Source organism: Gobio gobio (genome assembly GCF_949357685.1).
Source record: "Gobio gobio genome assembly, chromosome: 1".
In the NCBI taxonomy this organism is placed as follows: Eukaryota; Metazoa; Chordata; class Actinopteri; order Cypriniformes; family Gobionidae; genus Gobio; species Gobio gobio.
The window spans coordinates 47,700,604-47,724,925 of record NC_137097.1 but is presented as its reverse complement, the minus strand read 5'-3'; the positions used below and the strand labels follow the sequence as shown (position 1 = coordinate 47,724,925).

The 24,322-nt window shown below is 38.8% G+C and overlaps 1 protein-coding gene across 3 annotated transcripts in view; it reads right to left on the bottom strand.

The window, feature by feature from the left end:
- The window catches only part of znf385c (zinc finger protein 385C), a 62,934-nt gene extending 41,685 nt beyond the window's left edge, over positions 1 to 21,249 (bottom strand). For 2 of the 3 annotated variants that reach the window (XM_079831507.1, XM_079831506.1), the window contains exon 1: positions 21,001 to 21,241. In XM_079831507.1, the coding sequence (XP_079687633.1) occupies positions 21,001 to 21,010 (10 nt within the window). In that variant the 5' untranslated portion in view covers positions 21,011 to 21,241. Of the gene's footprint in view, positions 1 to 21,000 lie in introns of all 3 variants that reach the window. The other variant, XM_079831508.1, reaches the window with a different exon arrangement.
- Between the last annotated feature and the right edge of the window lie 3,073 nt (positions 21,250 to 24,322).

The following is a 24,322-nucleotide window of genomic DNA, read 5'->3' as shown; positions in this document are numbered from 1 at the left end:
TGAGTGTGTAATCTGTCCATCTCAATGGAGCTCAAAATAAATGACCATCATGCCCTGAAAAGGCAGACTTATTTTTCAAGTGGTTCCACGCACGCAATGTTCAACTAGAAACACATATCCACATATCCACACAATGAACGTCACACATGCTCCTGGCCTCAAACAGATAAAGCTTTGAATTCAGATGGTGCCACATAGTGTGTGCTGGTGTATGAATGTAGTGGACCACAAAACAGTAGAAAGACGAGATTTTTTTTCTCTCTCTTTCCTGACAACATTTGAAAGGCATAATTATGATTTCCAAAGAGCTGTAATTAGCAGAATCCGCTTCTCTTGCCTCTCTGTCTATCTCCCTCCCTCCATCTCCCGCTCTCTTCCTCTCAAACATAGCCACAAAATCAGTGCAGAGTCCAGCTGGCATCTCTCGCTGTGTTTCTATGTAACATCACATAATCCTTTCTCATTTACACACATACACACACACACACACACACAAATGATGTCAAAATTCCTATTTTGTATCCTCGTAAGCACAATCTCAAATTAGTTAAAAAGTGTTAAATGAATGTTAAGAGTTGTGAGAAAATAGGGGGTGCGTCTCAGCTCCCTAGTTCAGTAGTCAGGGCACTGATCAGGGAGTCTGCCATTTTAAGGGCTGTCTCAATCGCAGAATCCTTCCAGTGCACTGAACCGTTCGCTCCCTAAAAATTCCCACAATGCACGCAAAACCAAGGGTGCATCGATGCTCACTATGTTCCCTTAATGGAAGTATACTAAAGCACAAAACTTAAATCACGTGAGCCAACTCACTACACATAACGGCCGATAACGACACACGATATATGTTTTTAAAAATAGGAAAGCATTATTTTATTCTATTTCAGGATAAACATACATCGTTAGACAGGTAATGTACACAATCTAGCTAGCTAACATTTATAATTTATTTACTTCTTAAATGCTGCATGTATATGTAACAAGCAAAGTATTTATCATAATATACTTTAAATAACATTACAAGTAATGTCAAAGACATCAGCTCTGCTTTTGTTCATAAATATCAGTAATGATGTTGTACAATGAGGACGTTGTCCCGTCGCGGAAATCGTCATCAGTGTCCCAATGTGATATTGTGACTGTTGTATATATATATTTTTTATATGATATTGTGACTGTTGTATATATATATATATATATATATATATGTGTGTGTGTGTGTGTGTGTGTGTGTGTGTGTGTGTGTTAAAATGTATGGCAAAGCTGAATTGTCAGCATCATTACTCCAGTCTTCAGTGTCACATGATCCAGAATGATTCAGAAATCATTCAAATATGATGCTTTGCTGCTCAAGAAACATTTATTATTATCTTTTATCAATGTTGAAAACAGATGTGCTGCTAAATATTTCTGGGGAAATCATTATACATTTTTTTCCTAAGATTCTTTGAAGAATATACAGCTTAAAAGAACAGCATTTACTTGAAATATAAAAATATTGTTACATTTTAAATGTCTTTAATTGCTGAATACAAATATACATTTCTTGAAAAATAAATATTACTTAACCCAAGTGTATACAGTGGGGCCCTATATTGAAATGCTTCTATTGTGCATTTTATTATTAATCAACATGGCAATTGCAGAGAAATATTACATCGAAAATTTGACAAATATCAGAATGTCTTTGGTTTGTCCTCTTTTGCAGCACTTGAGCTGCATGAACTCCACATGTTTGTGTCAAACCTGATGACCATGCTCTCTAGCATGATTTGAGATAATCTAAGGAGAAATTTGAGCTTTATTGGAAGCAAGAACCTCTGAACTGTCTATACAAAGTCACGTGATCAATGTCAAAATTGTCTTCTTGATTACAGAAATAGTGCAGTATCGGAAATATTTTTTTTCCTCATTTTAAACCCCCCAAATTAAAATATTTTTCGGACCCCACTGCACATGTTTTTTATTATGTTTGCATGTGAATTTGTATGAGTGTGTGTGTTTTTGAAGTTTGGATAAAGGCATTGCTAACATCCTTCTTTCAATTTACATAACGCACAAGCCTACAGCATCTACCAAACACACAAGCTCAGTGTCACATACACACACACACACACACATACACACACACACACAAACCCTGTGGCAGCAAACCCTGCCTGAGTCCATCTTGAGACGAAACTGAGGGTGACAGGCATGTGCGTTTGTGTGTATGCACATGTATATCTGGTTTTATTTGTGCTTGCCTATTTGTGTGTGTGATGCGAGAGAATGTGACAAAGAGAGAGCTGAATTCTGTGCTGTTTGGGACAAGTACATAGTGTTTAGCTGCAATGTGCGCATCAGATATCACTGGAGCCCTTTTATGAATACATGAATTCATCTTAGGCCTGATCAGTCCACTAGAACCATCTCAGACGTTGGAGGTCAGACCAGAGATCTGCTGATGTTTGGCTTCTCAGTGGTGGACACGAGGAACTGATCAGATGGATACATGACAGTTCGAAAAAAAAAACCCCACACATTTGGAGAACAACTAGGTGGATTTATAAATAACTGGTGACAAAGTATATTAGTGGCAGACCAATATATCAGCTTAGATAAGCAAATAATTACCATTTAGGGATTATCAGCATTTGCCAGATTAAAGTCCACATATTGTGCTTCAATTTAAAAAAATTATAAGAAATGTTTCTAGAGCAGCAAACCAGAGTAATGAAAATTAGGTTTGCCATCACAGGAATACATTACATTTTAAAATATAAAATTGTAGCAATATTTCACAAAATGTACAGTGTTCTTGATCAAATTAAAAGCAGCCTCAGTGAACATAAGAGACTTCTTTCAAAAACATGATATATAGGATATATTTATTTCTTCATCTTAAAGGAATACGCCGACTTTTTGGGACTTTAGCTTATTCACTGTATCCCCTAGAGTTAGATAAATCCATACATACCATTATCATCTCAGAGCGTGCCATAACGCACCGCCTGACGCACCCACCGCTAGCCTAGCTTAGCACAAAGACTGGAGGTAAATGGCTCCAGCTAGCCTACTGCTCAATAAGTGACAAAATAACGCCAACATTTTCCTATTTACATGTTGTGATGTGTATAGTTACATCGTGTACTAAGGAAAATTAAAAGTTGCTATTTTTTTAGACTGATATGGCTAGGAACTATACTCTCATTCCTGCGTAGCATGGCACGCACGGAGATGAGAATGGTATGTATGGACTTATCTAACTCTGGGGGATACAGTGAATAAGCTTTATAAGCCAGCTTTAATATTTTGCTGGCTTTTTATACTGAACAGTACTTCAGCTCACATTCTGCTGTTTCTAAGTGTTTAACATAAATAAGTGTTAACTTGATATATTGTATATTTCAACATTATATCAGCCATTAATCATCCTAAACACCCATATTGGTCGACCACTAAATCATATACCAGTAAGATGGGATGACAGAGGGATACATAATGAAAGAGGGATGGATGTGGATTGTACTGTAGCTGTGGAAATGCAAATAGAGAAACAAAGCGGGCTTAATTGTTAATTATGTGTAAGCGGTTCTAAATCTCATTTGCTGGTATCGGGGGATTGACTATTGGCTGCATTCAGATACAGTGAGAGAACACGAGTCCTAACGCTACATGACAGAAAGCTTCTCGGTCTGCGTCTTTCCATTTCTCAGGCCTGTCCGATGCCTCCTTCGTTGAAAGAAATCAAAATAAATAAATAAATAAATAATCTGCAGTCAGGTGCTCTCTCGCTCTGTAAGGCTGCGCACAAAAAAACACATTTCAATCAAATCCTCACTCTCTCCTTCTCTGCACCAGACTGTCAAAAGCCTTCAGCAACAATAATCAGGACTCGGTCCCAAATCTCTTCAATTCACTCTCCCTCTCTTTCTTTCCATCTCTCTCCGACCTGCATGTCTCTCTCTTTCTTTCTGTCTTTCCCTACATCATTTCTTCTCTCTGTTCCCTTCAAGAGAACAATCCTAAAGGACGACTATGCTAGTTTTGATTAGACGTAACAGCGCATGAAGAACATAATGAGAGAGGAAATGATGGAATGATTGTAAGCTCCAATGAAGCCACATGTCAGACGGACAGAAACAAGCAGAATTAATTAGCTGCAGCAGGAAGACCCTTTCAGAACACTGAGGTCACCCAACACTGACCTTTAAAACCAGGAGATCTGATTGGCTGATGATGCAAACGTAACATGATGAGCATAATGAGCAAATATTTGATCAATTAAGCATCAGAGAGTGAAAAAGAGAGCTATTCTGTGCCCCCCCCCCCCCCCTCCCCTCCGTTGTTGTTTTTTGTTCATTTTGCAGTTCACCTGCCAGCTTACATGGAATCAAGTACGTAATTAGGGGTCTCTGGCAGTGCGCGTGTGTTGGTGTGTGCGTGTCCAAACTCACATGGGAGTGAATAATAAAAGCTAATGAAATATCATGACGTGTTCACTCATGCTGAATTGCATCTACCCAGAAATATCTTAATGAAGTGTGTTTGTGTGCGTGATAAATGTGCCAGTCTCGAAATAACAGTTTGTTTACACTCTAAAAAAAAAAAAGGTTCTATATGGCACCAAAAATGGTTCTTGGCTCGTAATCATAGGGGAACCTTTTTTAGTGCTATATAGCACCAATTTTGGTGCTTCAGTGGTTCTTCAGAGGTGCTATATAGCACCTTAGCCAAAGAACCGGTGAAGAACCTCTGAAGAACCGCTGAAGAACCACTGAAGCACCAAAATTGGTGCTATATAGCACTTAAAAAGGTTCCCCTATGATTACGAGCCAAGAACCATTTTTGGTGCCATATAGAACCTTTTTTTTTAGAGTGTATGTGTGCATCCCAAACAGCCTCTCACAAATCATTTATGTTGTGCCAGGTCAAGTACACTACCATTTTTTATATTTGAAAGACTGCTTTTATGTTCAGCAAGGCTGCCTTTATTTGATCAGAAGTACAATAACAACAGTAATATTGTGAAATATTATTGCAATCGATAATAACTATTTTTTATTTGAATATATTTCAAAAAGCATCATTACTCCAGTCTTCAGTGTCACATGATCCTTCAGAAATCATTCTAATATGATGATTTTCTGCTAAAGAAGCATTTCTTTGTATTATTATTGGTTGAAGAATTTACGTTTTTTGCTGTTTGAAAAACAGCTTTTGTAACATTATAAATGTCTTTAGTGGCTTTTGGACCTGACCTTGACTGATCTACATCAGGTTCAAATCAACTTAGAATATCTGTAATGTATTCTCTGAAAAATCTACATATGCAATATAACACACGAGATTCTGTCAGTTCTACATTATCCATCTAGCTGATAAATTTCCAAATGAATGGAGAGAGAGGTGCAAAGCATGAGATAGAAAAAATGTTGAATGAGCGTCTTTCCTGTTCATTAAGATGGACTATTCGCTATTCAAAATAAGAGCCTCTTTTAATAATGTCTTATCTTCTCTGCTTGGATCCAGAAGGGGCTGACATGGAGTCATTCAGCCTCCGCCACATTAAAAGGCAGTTTACTGGACATACTTGGAATGAAATGATGTGCCTATTGGGTATATTTTCTGTAATATTTTGTTCTAAACATGCCTCCAACTATCTCAACTTTGTGTCACCACTGCAACTTAAACTTTAATACAGAGTTGAAAAGCATAATGTAACGCTTTCTCTTCAGCTTCGTTCAGTCAAAATTCTGCAGTGAGAGTTTGTTGGTGAATTAAACAAGGCATGTGGATATTATTTGTTTGTGTTGCCTGCGGTGTGAAGGTACTGCTAATGCAACCTATACAGGCTGCTACTGAATCAGAATAGAAAAAAGTGTTAGCGAGCGAGCCCAAAGGAGACAATAAACGACGTGATTAAATGATAAGATCAGAAGGCAACGCGCTTGAGCGTGACTAGGAGACTCAAGTGTAGAGCGCTGCGTGTCGAAATAACAAGTAATGTCTTTGAGTCATTACCATCATAAATACTACTTATAATTGAAAATAAAATCCACACAAAATTAGCACTGTCATTAATATAAAAATCATCCTGAAACACCCATAACTCACACACGTGCATAAAAGAGCATTAAAAATGTCAGAGGAAATAACTCTCTATATGGAGAGTTTTCTAACTTATTGTCCATTCAATAACTGCAGACCATATGGCCCCAAAAAACACATTTTATGTGCCATACTGTCAAATAAAGGCTCTTCAGTAGGTGTGTAAGCGTGTGCATTCCAGAGAGAGAGACTGAGAGGGAGAACATCATCAAAACCAATGGTGCAAAGCGGGCAACCCATCTGCCACAAAGGAACAATAAAGCCTAAGGCTTCTGTGTGTGTGTGCGCGCGAGTGTGTGTGTGTGTGTGTGTGTGTGTGTTAAACACCCTGAGGCTGCACAGTGATAAATTACTGCTTTTTTCTTTTCCCCCCAGAGAGTCAAGCTGAAGGAAGGGAGGGTGAGAGGCTTGGTTCACGATTGCAAATTTCAAATTGATAAAGAGCAGGAATTGCAGGACATAAATATAAAATCAAAGTATCTGTCACACTTCTGTAAACCACAGCGGCACATGAAACAAACCGGCATGCAGATGAGGAGAAAAAACACAAGGAATGTCCGAGAAATAGCGAGGAATGGTGTTCTTATTTGTGAGCGTCATGACTGCAGGGTGAATATATGCAGAGGGAGACTGCATGCTGTTTTCTTATCTCAATCACACTGCGTGTGTGTGTGTGTGTGTGTGTGTGTGCTGGGAGAGAGCGGGACTGATAGCGACAGCAAAATCTTGCCAAAGGCTGTGCAGTTGTTACACTGATAAGACAAAGTTCTTCCAAAAATATTTTGCTCTTTTTATACTATATATATATATATATATATATATATATATATATATATATATATATATATATATATATATATATATAAAAACAATTAGAAGAGTCATGTAATTTATTACAGCCAATATAATCATTATCAATATGCACTATTGATTATTGAAAATAATCTTCTTTCTACAGATTACTTTTTATTATTAATTATATAATTACATTTAAATTAATAATAGCTTATTATTATATTATCATTTTTGTAAAATTTGTATTTAATTTCATATATCAAGTGTGACTAAAATGTCCAACTATTGTGTGTGATTATATATGTACATTATAAATGTGTTTTGATAATATAATTCCATTCCTAGACTTTTTCCTAGACTTCTTTATTATTATTAAATGTACAAATCTAATTATTATTAGAATACATAAATAATATTCGTAACATTTCAATGTACATTTTGTACAACTGTATTTATTTTTCTTTAAATATACAGATTATATACTATACCCAGTAAACCCAATATATTTGGACACACTTGGACGCTTTAGTCACACCTAAAAATAAATGAACTTACTAGCATTAAAAAAAAAAAAAAAAGCGAACCAAATGCCATCTTAACATTTAATATACATACATGAAAAAACCTCCTTCCACCCCTTCATTCTCTGTCTGTCTCTGTCTTTTAACACACAGACACCTCAACACAGAAAATGAGCGCTCAATCAAAGCCACTTATATAGTGATGTGGAGTGACAGAACCTTAGTGGAGTTCATTTCCTGTTTAAATGAAGTCATTTCCTGTATCAGCAGCCACTTAAGAGCTGTGACCTCAAAATAAACATCACTTATTACATGATTAAACACCTTACCGAAGAAAAGCACAAGGTATATACACCCCCCCGACGTAGCGAGTGAGATTAGACGTGCTTGGCGTTAATGCAGCAGCAGACTGCAGCAGCGTGATAAGGAAAAGTGCTTTTAAAATCTCATTATTCAACCATACAGTGCTTCGCTAAGAATGTGCCTGCTAAGAGCGTGAACATAAATGCAAATGTATGGCAAAAATGGCGGAAAATGTCTCACAAAGATGGAGGGCTAAAACATAGTTATTACTATGTATCTGTAGCCGTCGTTTTCTGCTCGCTATCTATCTCTCGAACAGCATTGAGGTTCATTAGTAAGCAGGTGTTCAGTTTTATCTTTTTGCATATCTATTTATCGGTTGAATAGATGCAGCACCTCTTGAAGGACGTCATGTCATTGAAATGTCCCCATTTCCTGCGTGTGAATGTGTTTTTTTTTAGCCTGCTTTCGCATTTTATCAGAGATCCTGGCAAATGAGTTGGAAGCTGAATTTGGCAGCAGTGGTCTGTAATTGTTTTAAATAAGCCTCATGCGTCATGCCAAATAATGGCAGTTCAATGAAGACATTAATCTACACAAGCACATCTGTGAGACTTCATTTACCGTCCTCCCCCTCGTGACATCAACCGCGCGCTGCTATAAACGGTCCCTGCGGTCCCTCTGCTAACTGAAGACATGTCGACTTATTAAACAGCCTTTTGGTGATTTAACTGAAGAACCGCACAAAGCTTAACACTTCTGACATTCATTTCACTCTTATCTGTCCATCTCTCTGTTCTTTCTCCTCTGTTCTCTCCTTTGTCTGATCTCTCTCACTTTTGAAACAGAAGGAACATACTGAATGTTAAAAAAGCCACTGCTTTTTTCAGGATAAATGAGTAAAATTACAGTTGCATGATATAACTAAAAAAATTGCTTTTCAATATTTTTCAGTCTTTAGATGACATTTGATAAATATCTCAATATCAATTTAATCTAAAATGGCATAAAGGGGCATTTCCCCCCACTTTTATAATACGAGCACAATAGAGAAAATGCATCTACTTTGCATTTTAATACAATTCATTTCATTAAAAAAAATTATTTTATCAGCATAAAAATTTTAGTAAAAGGCTGTGCTTCAATAGAAGCAAGAACATCCAACCAAGGAGTTTGCATTATCACCGCACTTTTTGTAAGCCACTAACCACCAATGCTGTGACAGAGTTAAAAAGTTTTTAATTTGAATTTTAAGATTTCCAATGTGGTCCCAGACTTTTGGAGTCTGTTATGTTATGATATATAAAATATTTTTAAGCAATTTCTGAGTGAAAACAAAATGACTCAAATGATCAATTTAAACTAATTTGTTGAATTTTTTAAAAATCATTATGGTTTTTCGAATATTCCCTTTGACGCAGTGTGTAATGTAGCTGTTTGTGAATGTAAACGTTCTGCAAAGTTGTTAAGTCGAAAGTGCACGATAAATAAATGATTGTCTTCCAAAAGAAAGAATCGACTCTGAACTGCCAATACGAGTTTTTGTTTCAAATCTCACTGCGTGACGGTTTCTACGTCACTAGAAGATACATTTGCATAATGTTGCACGTTGTCCGCCCGTGAACAACTTGATCCGCCTTCAAACGTAATTTTACTGATGACTGTTGCTCAAATCTCGGAGTTCAACGCGGAATTTGTAAAATGCTAGCTCTTGAAAGATGGGTCAGTTTATTTGGACCAGCTTGCTCCTCAGAATCACAACCTGTAAGTATGAATAATTATTGATATATAAATTTTCTACCGGGTGTTCAAAATACATAGTTTGGTGTGTCTATTAATGCAGATTGTCTGTCGTTCTTACTACTTTGAGTAAAGATAAAGGATGGAGGAAGATTTGTTTTTACAAACTTTAATGTTACATCAGTCATTCACGTTAGTGCTTGGCTAACATTTGCGCTGTTATTGATACAGTTTCCGCATGTGCACCGCAATAAATTAGAAATATACACATTGGTTTGTTGATGGACATACACTTGTTAATGCTGATTGTGGCGAGCAGCGAGGCCGAGGGACCGTGAGGGCGGGACGAGGCGGCGCTCATCAGAGAGGATGAGCGCCAGCTGCGAGCCGCAGCGATCTCGGCCCTTGCGGAGGAGTGAGGGAGTATAAAGGAGGAGTGACGACAGTGAGGGACGAGAGAGGACCAGGCCTGGATTTTATGTTATGTTTTATTTTGTGTTCGCTGCAGTCGTCCGTGAGGGGCTGCCGCCGCCATATTTATTTTGTCTTTATTTTGATTAAATATTTTGAATGTCCGCCGGTTCCCGCCTCCTTCTTCCCGTACAAACAACTTTTACTACAGTGGTGCCGAAGCCCGGGAGGAAGGAGGGACACGCTGTCGAAGAGCCCTCGCAGCTGAGGGGGATCGCGGTGCTGCGGAGTTCGGGCAGCGCGGAGGAGAGAAGTCCGCGAGCGGCTGCCCGAAGCGGTGGTGCTGGAGCGGATGAAGGTCGGTGGGACGGAGATCTCGCTGCCGTGCCCCTGGGTCGAGGTGGGGTGGCTGCCGTCCGCGAGGGGGCGAAGGAGTCCCCAGCGCTTGCCCGGAGCCGAAGCCTGCTGCCGTCCGCCATATTGGGGAGGAGCAGGGAGCGCGGGACGGGGACTCGCTTCCGGCCGCCCTCAGAAGGAGGAGCCACCGCCGGCCGCCAGGGGGCGGAGGAGTGTCGAGCCGTCCACCGGCCGTCCAGTACCACCGCATGGCACCGCGAGGAAGAGCCTCTCGGCTGACTGAGGACCGAGCGGCAGTGTGTCTGGGAACCGGACCACAAATTTTTTTTTTCTTTTCTTTTCTCCTCTCTCCACTCTCTCGTCTCTGTCGCTCCTCATGCTCCCCGCTCCGTTCTCTCACCTCGCTGTTCTTACCCCCAGGTCCCGCGGCCGCCGTGATCGGGCCCCCCCGGGGAGGGGGGGGGGGAGTAGAGCGCAGACTCGGGAGTGCCCCCCGGCCTGCGAAGGGCGTTGGGGGTATGTGGCGAGCAGCGAGGCCGAGGGACCGTGAGGGCGGGACGAGGCGGCGCTCATCAGAGAGGATGAGCGCCAGCTGCGAGCCGCAGCGATCTCGGCCCTTGCGGAGGAGTGAGGGAGTATAAAGGAGGAGTGACGACAGTGAGGGACGAGAGAGGACCAGGCCTGGATTTTATGTTATGTTTTATTTTGTGTTCGCTGCAGTCGTCCGTGAGGGGCTGCAGCTTTTTATTTTCACTTTGTGTTTATTTGTGTTTGTGTGTAGGCGGCAGTCGGCCGTGAGGGGCTGCCGCCGCCATATTTATTTTGTCTTTATTTTGATTAAATATTTTGAATGTCCGCCGGTTCCCGCCTCCTTCTTCCCGTACAAACAACGTTTACTACACTGATGTTGAGGAATTAGTTGCAACTTAATGTACCTTAAACTGAGTAGCGTATCACTGAGAAACGTCCTGCTCAAGTCATCCTTGTGATGGAGGTTTGGGTTGAATAACTAGTTCTTCCAATGTTTCATCATCAGATATGGTATAATCGACGGCATTGTTACTGTCTTAACAGTGTGTACAATCGCTGAGCTTTTGGAAACCTCCGGAGCTTAAGTTCAGTTATGGTAATGGCCGTTTAGCTTACGACAAGCGTTGTAAGCGGTAGACCAGTCATAACAGACGGGGTCATCTGGCCAATCAGAGTAGAGTAGCTCGCGGAAAGGAGGGATTTAGAGAAACTGATTCATCCGATTAGTCATTTGAGAATCACTGTGATTCAAAATATGGTGATGTGCAATGTACATTATGAGAAAATCTAAGTGTTAAACCTGTTGTAGGAGACCTCCAAAACAAAATTAGGAATCTTTAAAATAGCAGAATAGGGGCACTTTAAAGTGCATGAAAATGATCCTGAAATTTACAAACATCACTGTGAATATCCGCTATATCACTAGGCCCTAGTTATGATGATAGTATACACACATACATATTGTATGTATCCACTGACTGGCCTGTCAGTGCTGTGGTGTTAGACCTTGTGTAGCTGTTGCATTATGCATGATGCATCCAGACAAACAGGTAAAAGACCTCAGCAGGACAACACAACACAGCAGAGTGGAATACAAAGAGATGCAAATACACACACACACACACACACACACACACACACACACACACACACACACACACACACACACACACACACACACACACACACACACACACACACACACACACACACACACACACACACACACACACTCACATACACAGCTGCTACTATCTATTGTATTTGTAATTGGGTAATCTGCTAATCATACTGCTGACTGATCATCAGTTACTCAAGTTTAGCCTCAATTTTTGGTTCAAATTAATCAGACATAGAAAATGTTTGTCAAATCTGGGTCTAGATATATACATTTTTTTAACGTTGCCAGCCAGCACCAGCATCTTTGATCATTTTCACAAAAATGTAATGGCCCTCAGAATATTTTGTTGTATGAATACCAGAACATACAATATATCAAAAGAAACAACAAAGCCTGAGAACAATTTTTATTCTAGATTTATGCATTATTATTGAAAATTTCCTAAAAATAAAAATAAAAATATTTTGAACAAAATCGAGTTTTTGTCAAAGACTATGTCTGGATTGGATTCAGAACGATAATCAAAATATAGATGGAGTAAATCGTGTCCATCAACACCCCCAAAGCTTGCACTGTCCTATATACCTTTTCCTGAGTAGACAGACATTTCATTCAGTAACATTAGGCAGTTTTGATTTTTATGCTGATAAATCTGAGCAATCTTTTATCACTTGTTTCTGCTGCTTTTTCGCCTATGTTTTGAGGTGCGTAATAGCGCTCCCTACCGTATCACAGTAAAAACATGGGATTGCCGGAAAATTCCATCAATGGCGGGCAAAGAGCTAATATATCAAAATAAAAATGCCTAATAAGTTTTGATTAGGTCAGAGGAACATAGAGCACAAGAATATGAAGATCTGAAAATAAGGTAGTTTGAATTTTTTTAAGTTTTTTTTTATATGTACATCACCTCTGGGACATCAAACATAAAAACAGCAAATGTAAATCTCATGAACCTGAAGGTTAAACATGTACATAGATGTTCAGAAACACACATGTACATTCGCACACACACACACACACACGCTGTCAAGGTGATGCATTGACTTCACCTTCAGGCAGTAGATTTGGGCAGACAGAGCGCATCAGAGCCAATACAATGCTCACTAGTGATAGATGCTGTCTCTCTCTTTCTCACACACACACACACACACACACACACACACACACACACACACACACACACACACACACACACACACACACACACACACACACACACACACACACACACACACACACACACACACACACACACACACACACACACACACACACACACACACACACACACACACACACACACTCAACATCAGAGTTTCCTTTTCACCCTCTCTATTCTTCTGTAGCCTTGGTGTATCTCAGAGGAAATATATTCCCCAGCAGCATGTTAAGTGAAATGACCTTCCTTGTAACAGACACTCGGACAGATCTAAGCGATCCTATTCTTTATCTTTTTCTCTCATAAACATGCATGTAAACACATCAAACACTGTTAATATCATATTTGGTTGCATAACTAGCACCGACTGATCTTTATCAGTTGTATCAGATCCAGAACTAAGCCAATCAAGCCATCTCCAGACTAAGAGGCTTACGGGCTTAGCTGACTTAAACCAGACATTAAACTAGACTACATCCTAAGTGACTAGCTGGCTAATTACTTTTCTGTCTTAAAAAGTAAGCTTTAGTCACGCTTCTAAAGAGCAAAGACTTTGTGAAGAAAGGCTAACCAATTAACCCTTTAAGGGTTAGTTCAACCAGAAATCAAACATTTCCTCTAGGATTTTTCTCTGTGAAACTTGAAAGGAGACATTTTAAATAATGTTCACACTGCTTTTTTATTCAGTAAAATATAAAATTACCCATCAGGCCTGAAAGAGACCGAAAATTACACACAGGCTGCATTTATTTGTTGAAAAATATAGTAAAAACTGTAAAATTGTGCAAAATATTTTTAATAATATAAAGTTTTCTGTTTTAATGTATTTTAAATTGTTATTGTAATTTATTCCTGTAATGTCAAAGCTGAATTTTCAGCATCATTACTCCAGTCTTCAGTGTTACATGATCCTTCAGAAATCATTAGAATATGATGATTTGGTGTTCAAGAAAATCAGAATATATGTTCTGTCAAATATTTTTGTGTAAACAATTTTCCTTGATCAATAGAAAGTTCAAAAGAACAGCATTTATTGCAAATATAATATGTTTATAATGTTATTAAAGTCTTTAATGTACCTTTTGATCAGTTTAATGCATCCTTCCTGAAAAGAATAATTAATTTTGCTAAAAAAAATCTTCCTAACCCAAACATTTAAATGGTAGAGTATGTTGTTTACAATAAAAATGTTTAATAGCTTTACATTTTTTATTGCTATCTATTGAGATTTTCATATTAATACATTTTATAATACACCATGTTTCAAAAACAGATTAAATTGTGGCCATTTTGTTTTAGAATCATGAAAATGTATTCAAGTTGTTTCCCAGTTATGATGGATTTATATGGTACTAGAGCAGTGTGAACATTCTTCAAAACATCTCCTTTTGTGTTCAACAGAGGAAAGAAACACAAATGGGTTTAGAACAACATGAGGGTGAGCTAATGACGGAGAGGAGAGGATGGGCCCATGGGCAGTACTGACCTTCTTTGTAGGAGCCTAAAGACAGAATTACCTCTCCAGACCCCCTCTCCCTCCTGTCCTGAGCCATGGGTGTGATGCTTTTTTCTAGGCCACCACACACACCTCCAGCATCCCACAGTGCACCCATGTATCAATGTGGCCAGCACAACAAAACAATGCTAAGTGTGTGCGTGCACATGATAGAGTGTGAGTGTACAAGTTATCGCTGTTGTTCCCTCCCCCTCCTCCCCCTCTTTCTCTCTCCAGGGACATTTGTAGTCGAAATAGCTGCCCTTCCAAAATCCCCAAATTACCCCCAATCAACCCTGCCCTTCCACTTTCTGATCCTTTTGTGTGCGCATATGTGTGTGCGCGCAATGTGCATACGTGAGCTATTAGCACTCAAGGAGAACTGGTCAGACTCAACACCCCTGAAAAGGGCCTTTGAAGAACACTGGCACCAATGTCTTATCTAGTAGGGGAGCAGTTAGACCTCTTCCTGCCTTTAACGACCTCCATGATCACTATGAGTCAAGGCAAAGCGGAGATAAGAGTGGCCGCACGTCAAAGTCACCTTCAAGCAAGCGACGGGAGGAACAAAAAGGCCAGTTGGCCTAGAGGATGGGGACGGAGGGTACTATTTTTGCCACGCTGGCTCGAGCTGGTCCTGCGGTTACTCTGTTACCCCCTCTGGGCTCAGTTCCTACAACGAAACTGTGGCACCAAAATGGCTCCCACTGCAGAGACGATACGTGAGGATAAATGATTTGGCGCTATGGCGAGGACTTGCTCACTTGTGTTTGTGCATGCGTGAGGGAGAAAGAACTGACAAGGTGACAAAGAACTACTGGCAGCAACGGCTCCTAATTTGTCAATTTCAATGTGAACAGCTCGATGTGACCACTGGGACGGCAATCTGACATTACAACACAAAATCTGTTTGTGTTTATAAAAAAAAAAACATAGCTGATATAATTTAGAGTCAGCATGAAATAAAATGGTACCCTATTTATTTTAATAATGCATGTTTTTTGGCTTAATTTGTCCGTTTCTTTTTTCTTAAAAGGGACAAAATGGTGATCAAAACATATAAAAATGAAGTCAAAACTTTTTCACTTCTTAAAAAATATATATATAATTACATTAACCAATATAACCAAATGGCTATATAAGTATTCTTTTAGGCTACTGTAGTGGGAAATGCAGCCTTTATAAAATCTTGCCAATAGTTAGCACAGTAATTTAATGGCTATTAGATTAACATTAATGCAACAAAGGCTACGGCAATAATAGCAAATTATAGATGCTCTCGGGGGAGAACTTGACCTTTAGCCTCCATGTCCCATCCACCATCTCGAGCGCCAGTAGCTAGAGGCTCAAATAAGTACAATTCCTGGGACATTTTTTCCTCTCCACAATTGACTGCAAACTTGCTTTCAGGTTTAAGGTCTTTACTTTATTCTGGTATGCAACTTTACAGGATGCAATCAATTCCTAATGGACAAAAAAAAAAAAATCTGGTCTTTTCCTACTTTTCTTTAAACTGAATATTCAGTTATCATGAGTAAATTCAATACATTGCGCACTGGAAGTAAAATCAATCGCAAGTGCAAACATTAAATTAATTGCAAATCTTAACATTAAATTAAATATGATTTCAATATTTTAAAAATAAAATATTAGCAAACGTTTTAAGAAATAATACTTTTATTCTGCAGGGACGCATTAAACTGATCAAAAGTGACAGTAAATACATTTATAATATAAAGATTGGAATAATGGTGCTGAGAATACAGCTTAACAATCACAAATAAATTCTACCGGGAATAAATTACTCTTACACTTAAAAAGCAGTTATTTAAAAATACTACAATATTTCACAATATTTCATTTTTTATTGTATTTTTGATTGGATAAATGCAGCCTTGGTGAAAATGAGAGACATTTAAAATGTTACCAACCCCAAACTTTTCAACGGTAGTGTAAAAAATGTAATATTTTAAATAAATGTCTATTGTGCATGATTCATCAGCACACATTATTCTAAAAGACTTATAATAATAATAATAATAATAATACACATTTATTTGTATAGCATTTTCCATACATGCTTGTGAATAAATAATACAAATTCTCAAAAAGATTAAACAACAGAAAGGTTCAAAATGTAAAATAAAGAAATTGGCAATACAATGTCACCAATATCAATGATAAAACTGACAAAACAAAATAGAAAACAAATAGAAAAGAAAAAAAAGACAAAACGTCACACCATATTGTTATACTGATAAGCCACTTTAAAAAGATATGTCTTAACCCGCCTTTTAAAAATATTAATTATAATTTGTATAATTCAGTTTTATATGAATTATAAAATTGCTGTTCCTTTCTTCTGATGTACTCAAGGCCACAAGGACAATGAACCAATAATATCATTACCATACAGCAATCCAATTAAATTCAAACAGTAAAAACAATCTAGTTCCGCCCTACATTATTTTCCGCCATATATTTGGTTCAACTAGGAAATGCGTCACAATACAAGTTAAATGCATTGCAGATGCTGTTTCATGCCGTTTTAAATGGTTAATACAACGTGCAGCTTAATTCAGTCACTCCATCCTAAAACGTGATGGTCATTCTAGCAAGTAAAAACCAAAAATCTCTAACCACCCCATTACTGCAGCTCCATATATAGAGTCTAGACATACATACCGGACAAACACACAAAAACGTACACAAACAGACACTATTGTTTCGGTTGGAGTACAGGAAAAACTTAATCCTAAAATCACTGCGCACATGGGCGTACACACACACATTCTCTTAAGCTGGGATGGAAGAAGCCGATCTACTGTGGATGAAAGACATTCCTTATCAGCTTCCTCATAAAGGAACTGGAATAGAAGGTATTTACTCGGTGAGACAGACACAGAGAGAGAGAGACTGAAGCTAAAGAAAGACAAATTGTGTGGGTAGAAAGATTATGGGTGGGTTGCAGCAGCACTGAGCTGCTACAAAGACTGTCACACTCTAATCAAAGAGAGAGAGCGAGAGCAAGTTTCTGTCCATTTCAGGTTAAATCAGACCCAGCAATCCCCGTTGCATCCTGCATCTCTCTGTCTCTCTCTCTCCGGGTCATGAAGTCAAGTGCTGTCTGTGTTTAGAAACAACAGCTCAGCTCATCGTTTATACACACGCGCACACACGCACAGCCTGTTTTGATAAACATTCACATACATACATTGATAGACGGTCATTTTTCGTCTCGTAACCCCTGCTGAGTGCATATGCCTTACCCTCTTGTCATTGTGACGCGCACACACACTTACACACAAGCACATCAGACGTACTGACAGGCCAATCAAGCCCATGCTGTCATTTCATTTTAATGACTTGCCCTGCCACTCATACGCTGTTCTACAGGGAGCAGACGCACACTCACTGCGTCACTAAATAGATGAGTTGAATATAACCTCCATTACCGAAGGAGAGGCTCCGGCGAGCCGAAACACGGAACCCTACAAAGGAACGCAGCATTTGCTCTGGACGTCAGTACAACGTGATGCATCAGTCCACTGCATTATGTGTTCGTCGACTGATAAATGCGGGGTGGTAAATATTTGGAGGCCGCATGCTGAAAGTCAAAATGTAAAAAGACCAGAAAACGAAAAGGTGTCGGAATTTCCAAAGGTGCTTATTTTGATGAGGGATGCAACGGCAAAATATATAGAAGCACAGTAAGTCTTTGAAGAATGGTGCAAGAATCTGGATCAAATCTCTATTTTAAAAAAAGATTATAATTCAAACTCTGTATTCTGATTGGATGAGCCACGTTTAAAAGTCACTAAAAAATGACTATAATAAGATACATGACGTCACATTCAATATTACATTTTCTTTGGCCACTATAAACAACCTATCAATAACGATAAACAACATTAGTATAATGGCAGAACATTGTGCAGTTTTTTAACATATTTCTCCTCATAACCAGACCTTTAGGAACAATAAATTATTAATAAACCTTTTTTATATTTTCACTCTGCAAATATTATTCTAATAAAAACAATATTTGAATAAAATGTCTTGCATTGAGTTTCAGTGGGGCCAGAGAGTGCTGTAGTAATATGCGGCTGGCAAAGAGCATTCGCTTAAAGGATGGCATTACCGCATTCCCCACACTTACAAACACACGGGCTGGGGCGCTGCCACGACAACTGAAACCATGACAGTGAGAAGGGGGGTTGAGAAAACAGAGCCAAAAAAATCCAATGATCACGGTGTGACTTCGGCCCATAGAGCAGCACTTATTCATACACGTCCATAATTACAGAGGAGAATGTTCGAGGCAGAAACCGACAGATAAGACTTTAATTAGCAGCTGATTTATGCGAAGCATTCTGACGAATCGCATGCCAAAAGCACAGAAATAAAATACTGACCAGTCATGCTAACACTAAGAAGTGACGGTCAAGGTATAGACAATGCATGTCATTTATATTGCGCAAGACTTGCGGAAGAATGTCAAGGGCATGACCTTTGTCCCCATAACCTGAGCTTCTCAGGTCCTCACATTCGCAGATAATTCATGCCTGAGTGTGGGGTGATGGATGATTAACATACAGACACATCCGCTTGATGCTGATCGTCTATATGTGCTGATTTCAGACTAACTGGGAGTGAATGCTGGAGCCATTTCATGCTGCAGCTTTCTCTCCTTTTTTCCTCATCCTTCTCTCTTTGTCATCCTTCCCCATTTCCTTGGATTTCATTTGAGCATCTTTATTTAAACAGCTTTGTGGTTTCGGTGTAACTTTGTATAGCTGTGTAACATCTGTGTGTCTTTTTGTCTGTGTTGCTAAGCGGACAGAGCATTGGCATCTAGCTAATAATGAAAGAAATTGAGAGCAAGGAGGTGAGAAGGACATTTAAACCGCTTCCTTTCAAATATATATACAAAAGGCACACTCACACAAATTTAAATGATGGATTCTAAAATTAAAAATTACAATTAGATCAAAAATGTTAAAACAGCAATTCTAGACAAGTGAAATTCAATGTAGAAAAATACAAAAATAACTCCAATAGAATTTGAACAATTTTTTTTTTTTTACAAATAAAACCAAAAATAACAAACAAAAGACAATAAAAATGTACGACATTTTTTTTAAATATTTTTAAAAAACATAAAGCACACCGTTTATTAAAAACAATTAAATCAGAAATGGAAACCCCAAAAAGAAAAGGCACCGTGATGAAATGCGTAAACAAATGGCTTCGATCCCAACGAAATTCATGAGCTAAGAAAAATAGAAAACTCAAACGATTTCCTTAAATGAGCTGCGTTATTGATAAAGCATTTTCAGCGCGTGCAGGATCAATCCTTTATCATTTTTAATTTTCCGCTCCGCTGCTTTGAGCTCTTGTGAGGAACACCGGGTGCTTTGAAAAGACAAAATGTCCTTAAAAGGAGGACTTTAAATAAACAAAAAAATCTTTAAAAAGAAAACTACTTTTTTCGCATTCGTCTAATTTAAAAGAACAAAAATAAATAAATAAAAATGATAAGTTGTGATTTTACACAATTTAAAACAGTGACGGCGAATAAATGGCATCTTATCAGGTCGTTTTAATTTTCATAAACGCATGTTTGCTTACAGAATGTGCAGAATAAAATCGCACATATTTTCCACGATGCGTAAAAGCTCATTTCTGCATTGCTGTAGTAGCTGCCTCAGGTCTTTCTATGAGGACCAGTGAGTAAGCGGAGAGAGAGAGAGGGAGAGAGAGAGAGAGAGAGAGAGAGAGAGAGAGAGAGAGAGAGCGCGAAAGTTTTTTTTAATGTCATTCCAATGCTCTCGGCCGTGTCATGAGGGATGAGCAAAAATGACACACCATTCTCTTCATCATCTCTTGTTCGCTCATATGTTTTGTCTTTGTGCATCGGTCTCTGGCACTACAAAGGTCAACTGTGGGGGGGAAACGTGTGTTTTGTGGACCATGGCACCTGCTACTGATTATACCACGGGATTGCGGGTCCAAAAATCTTTTAGGCGGGAGTTGTAAGATTAAGACCGGGCTTTTACAGGTGTTGAATGGACCAAACGTCACTCTAGTTAAGCGGCTGACTGACACACTGAAGTCCGTTTGATAGCATGCGTACGACAGTCGCACGCGCATCTGCCAGCGTCGCGTGTAACCAAATCTGCCACACACACAGATAATCACTTCTGGAAAATTCTACATCGTCTGCCTTATATTTCTTGTAAAGTTTTCGTTTTCAGCCTCATTTCGGATCGATTTAGCAACACGAGTCAACACCTCGACTAAACAGCTCTGCGCGTGCCGGTGGTCAGTGCGCATAGACCAAGGACTTTGGGCACGAGAGGCATCCTCAACGCAGAACAAGCGTGACACTCTTACCACATTTAAAGACTTATCATACAGAAAATGCCACGACACGAACACAAATACAATAATATCTCTATAGGAAATGACTTACCGATAAGCATGTTGTGAAAAAATATCCTGGTTTCCAAAAAGAAACCAACCAAAAGACCAAAAAAAAAAAAAAAAAGCAGAAGGGTTAATAAATACTCTCCGACAGTTCGATATGTGACTTTTCCCCTCAGATTTCTCACTCTTCGATGAGTCTCACTCTTGTTTCTGCTCCTAGAGTTGATGTGTCAGAAGGAACGGTACACACGCTCGCCATTCACGCGCGCAGTGCTCCGCTGATCTGCGCGCCCTCGACGGGGAGCGGGGAGGAGGAGGGAGACAGTATGATCGACAGTCTTTTACCCCCATCTACTCCCCCACCACCACTACCACCTCCTCTCTCTCGCTCTTTTTGCTGCCTGCCGCTTAACCTGAACGAACGGCACAGATGGGAAAATTAGCTGGTGCTATTTTCTCCTTTCATGGTCCTTGATTTCGGCTAAATAATTCTGTGTGCGTCTGTGAAGGGGGGTGGTCTTTTTTCTACCTCCAATGATTCTAGATAATTTAGCAGACATGCTCTCAATGAGACATTTACTGGGATTCGAGAATTAAACCAATAAACTATTATGAAGCAAAAATGATGTTTGTTCTGTATTAAATAGCAAGTGTCGTATGCAACATTCATGTAAGTTATGTTTCAGACAAAAACCGGACAGTTAAGGCCTGTTCACAAAAAGAATAATAACTATACAACTATTAGCGTCCACACAAACGTTTACACTTCAGTCCGTCGCTTTAAATGAACCACTTCTGCAAATTCGGGTGGATTCTGATTGGCTGTCAAAGCAACAAAAAAATCGTTCCAAAAGAATCAAGTCAAAGTATCAAGCTACAAGCCAGTCTGGAACAGCATATGTGATTCATAATCACATGTCTCAAATAAAATATATAAATAAATAGGAACAGGTAGGCTACATTTAATGAATAACTTACTTTGTGATCATTAAGAAATAGGTTAAGTATGCATTTGTGTGGTATGAATACAATCAGGAGATGTTGCCACTATCATGTGACCTGTGCAATATCAGTCAGATTGCTTCACCAGTATATATGACTCCACCTGGACTCGTGGGATGCTGTCAAATATGCAATATGCAGAAACCTTTTCACCTATACGGTTTTATATACTGCAAATTCAGTGTGTGTATACTAGGGATGTACTACTTATGTCACATCTTTTCACTATGCAGTAGGTAAGTAAAGGCATATTTAGACAGGGATCTCCCATCTCAAATCATGTAATCACACCAGCTCTACTCCAGGTTTTATAATATATACACCTCTCTCCGCATACTAAAGAGCAACCCTAAGCAAACTCACACTTCTGTCTTTTAGGAAAATTGTACTCCCTGTTCTGCACAGCTCACATACTCTGGTCTAGAACGCTGTGAACACAGACAAGTGACCTGAGACGAACAGTGAAATGTCAACCACCTGCCTGATCAGAAATTAACCAGTGCAGTCTGTGAATGATTGGGAGAGAACAAAGGAAATGTTTCTGTTCTGTAATGTTTCACATTATAAAATAGTGCTTTCGTTTTTCAATAAATACTTATTGCAGCATGGGATCTCTGTCAGTGCTCTGGGGCATTTGGACCCCAGCCTGAGGACCCCCAACTGTGGTGCCATAAACACCTCTCCCAGCTACAGCTTCCACTGGAGGTGCATGGTTGATGTTGTGAGCTGTATTTGACAAATGACTAGAAAATAAATGCTCTTCATCTTTGCACAGATTATTCAATTCCTTCTTTTTTCTTTTACACATACAATCTCTGAAATGAACTTCCTGCATCATCTTTGCTTCCAGGTATGCGTGATTCTTCCCGCTCAACATATTACATAATATTGTAGATGCAGCACAAACTGTGATCCGATGTATGCCGGTTCTGTGTGCATATGTGTATGTGTTTCAGTTTGCTCAGCCTGAAGCTCTGAGACATTAGCGGTGACAGCAGAGCCAGCTGTGCCCTCTTCCTGCCAAAATACTTCCGCCATCCATCCACACACACACAAACAGATTAGTGTTTTTCTGTGCGTTGTGCTCAAGTAAGAAAACAATATAATGCAAACAATTAAATGATTCAGTCTCTTTAAGAGCTTCACATTTTTTTAGATAAAGGTCACCCTCATGTTGTTTCAAAAGTGTACTGTTAATTTTTCCATGTAACATACACACAAATAATAATGGTATAATAATAATAATATATATATAAAAAAAATCTTTACAGATATTTGTTATTTATTACAATAAAATAATAATAATAATAAATAACTTGATAATTTATTATTATTAAATTAGATAATCTTATACGTCCAATTTATTTATTTTATTATTTATTATGTGTGCGTTCCGTTAAAAAAAAAAAACTTAGAAGAACTTTGAAATATAATTAATACTAATAACCGTAATAATACATTTTAAGGATCTGTAGATCTACAACAGCTTATTGTTCCCATGAAAAACAAAACGCCACCAAAACACAAAACAAACAAAAACAGAAATATGGAAATATTCTTTAAAATGTACTTTTTGTGTTAACTCTTTAAACTAAAACCACAAAAAGACCTCAAGACCTGTAGCCACACAATTGCATGAGCAAAATGTAGAGAACATTGAGGACTTGTCAAAAGTTCTCAAAAGTCAAAACTGCTCCTGAATCATTTGAATAGTTCAGCAATTAGTCTTCAAGCCTTCAGTTTCCCAGAGTGCAGTGGGGCGTATTACGAGAGGTGATGGGAGAGTGATTTACTCCTCCAGTAGCGTTAAGAGTCTATTACAGATGCAGACAGACATTTCGAGCAGTATCATGACCTTAGCGTAGCACTCAGTGGAAATCCTTTCAGCTGAAAACACAGCTGATGTAAATAAAGCAGCCTGCCAATCAATCCCATCATTCAGAACAATTGAGCACTTTTCCATGCTACATCTACCATGCAGGCGCTTTTGCCTACACTTATAGTACAATGAGCATTTCATTTCAAAAGGGTAATAATGTTGTGAGACTGTGTTTGTTATCTTGTTTCCTTTCGTAATTTAATTGCACCTTTTAATCCAAATGGCTGGTACGAGCACATGGTAGCGTCTCACAGTCTGGTCATGCAAGCCTCCTCCATCTGCCTCCTCAACACTAGCACAGGTCCAAGCGAATCGGACTGATAAGACGGACTGTCAAACACAAAAACTGCTGATTAAGTGAAGAGAGAGAAACTGGCAGCTTGAGATTTTCAAGGTTGATGAGATCCCATTTTGCTTAAAAGGGAATGATAAACCATGGGCTCACTGTTTTATTCACCAGTTTAAAGTGAAGCGCTGACTATTGCTA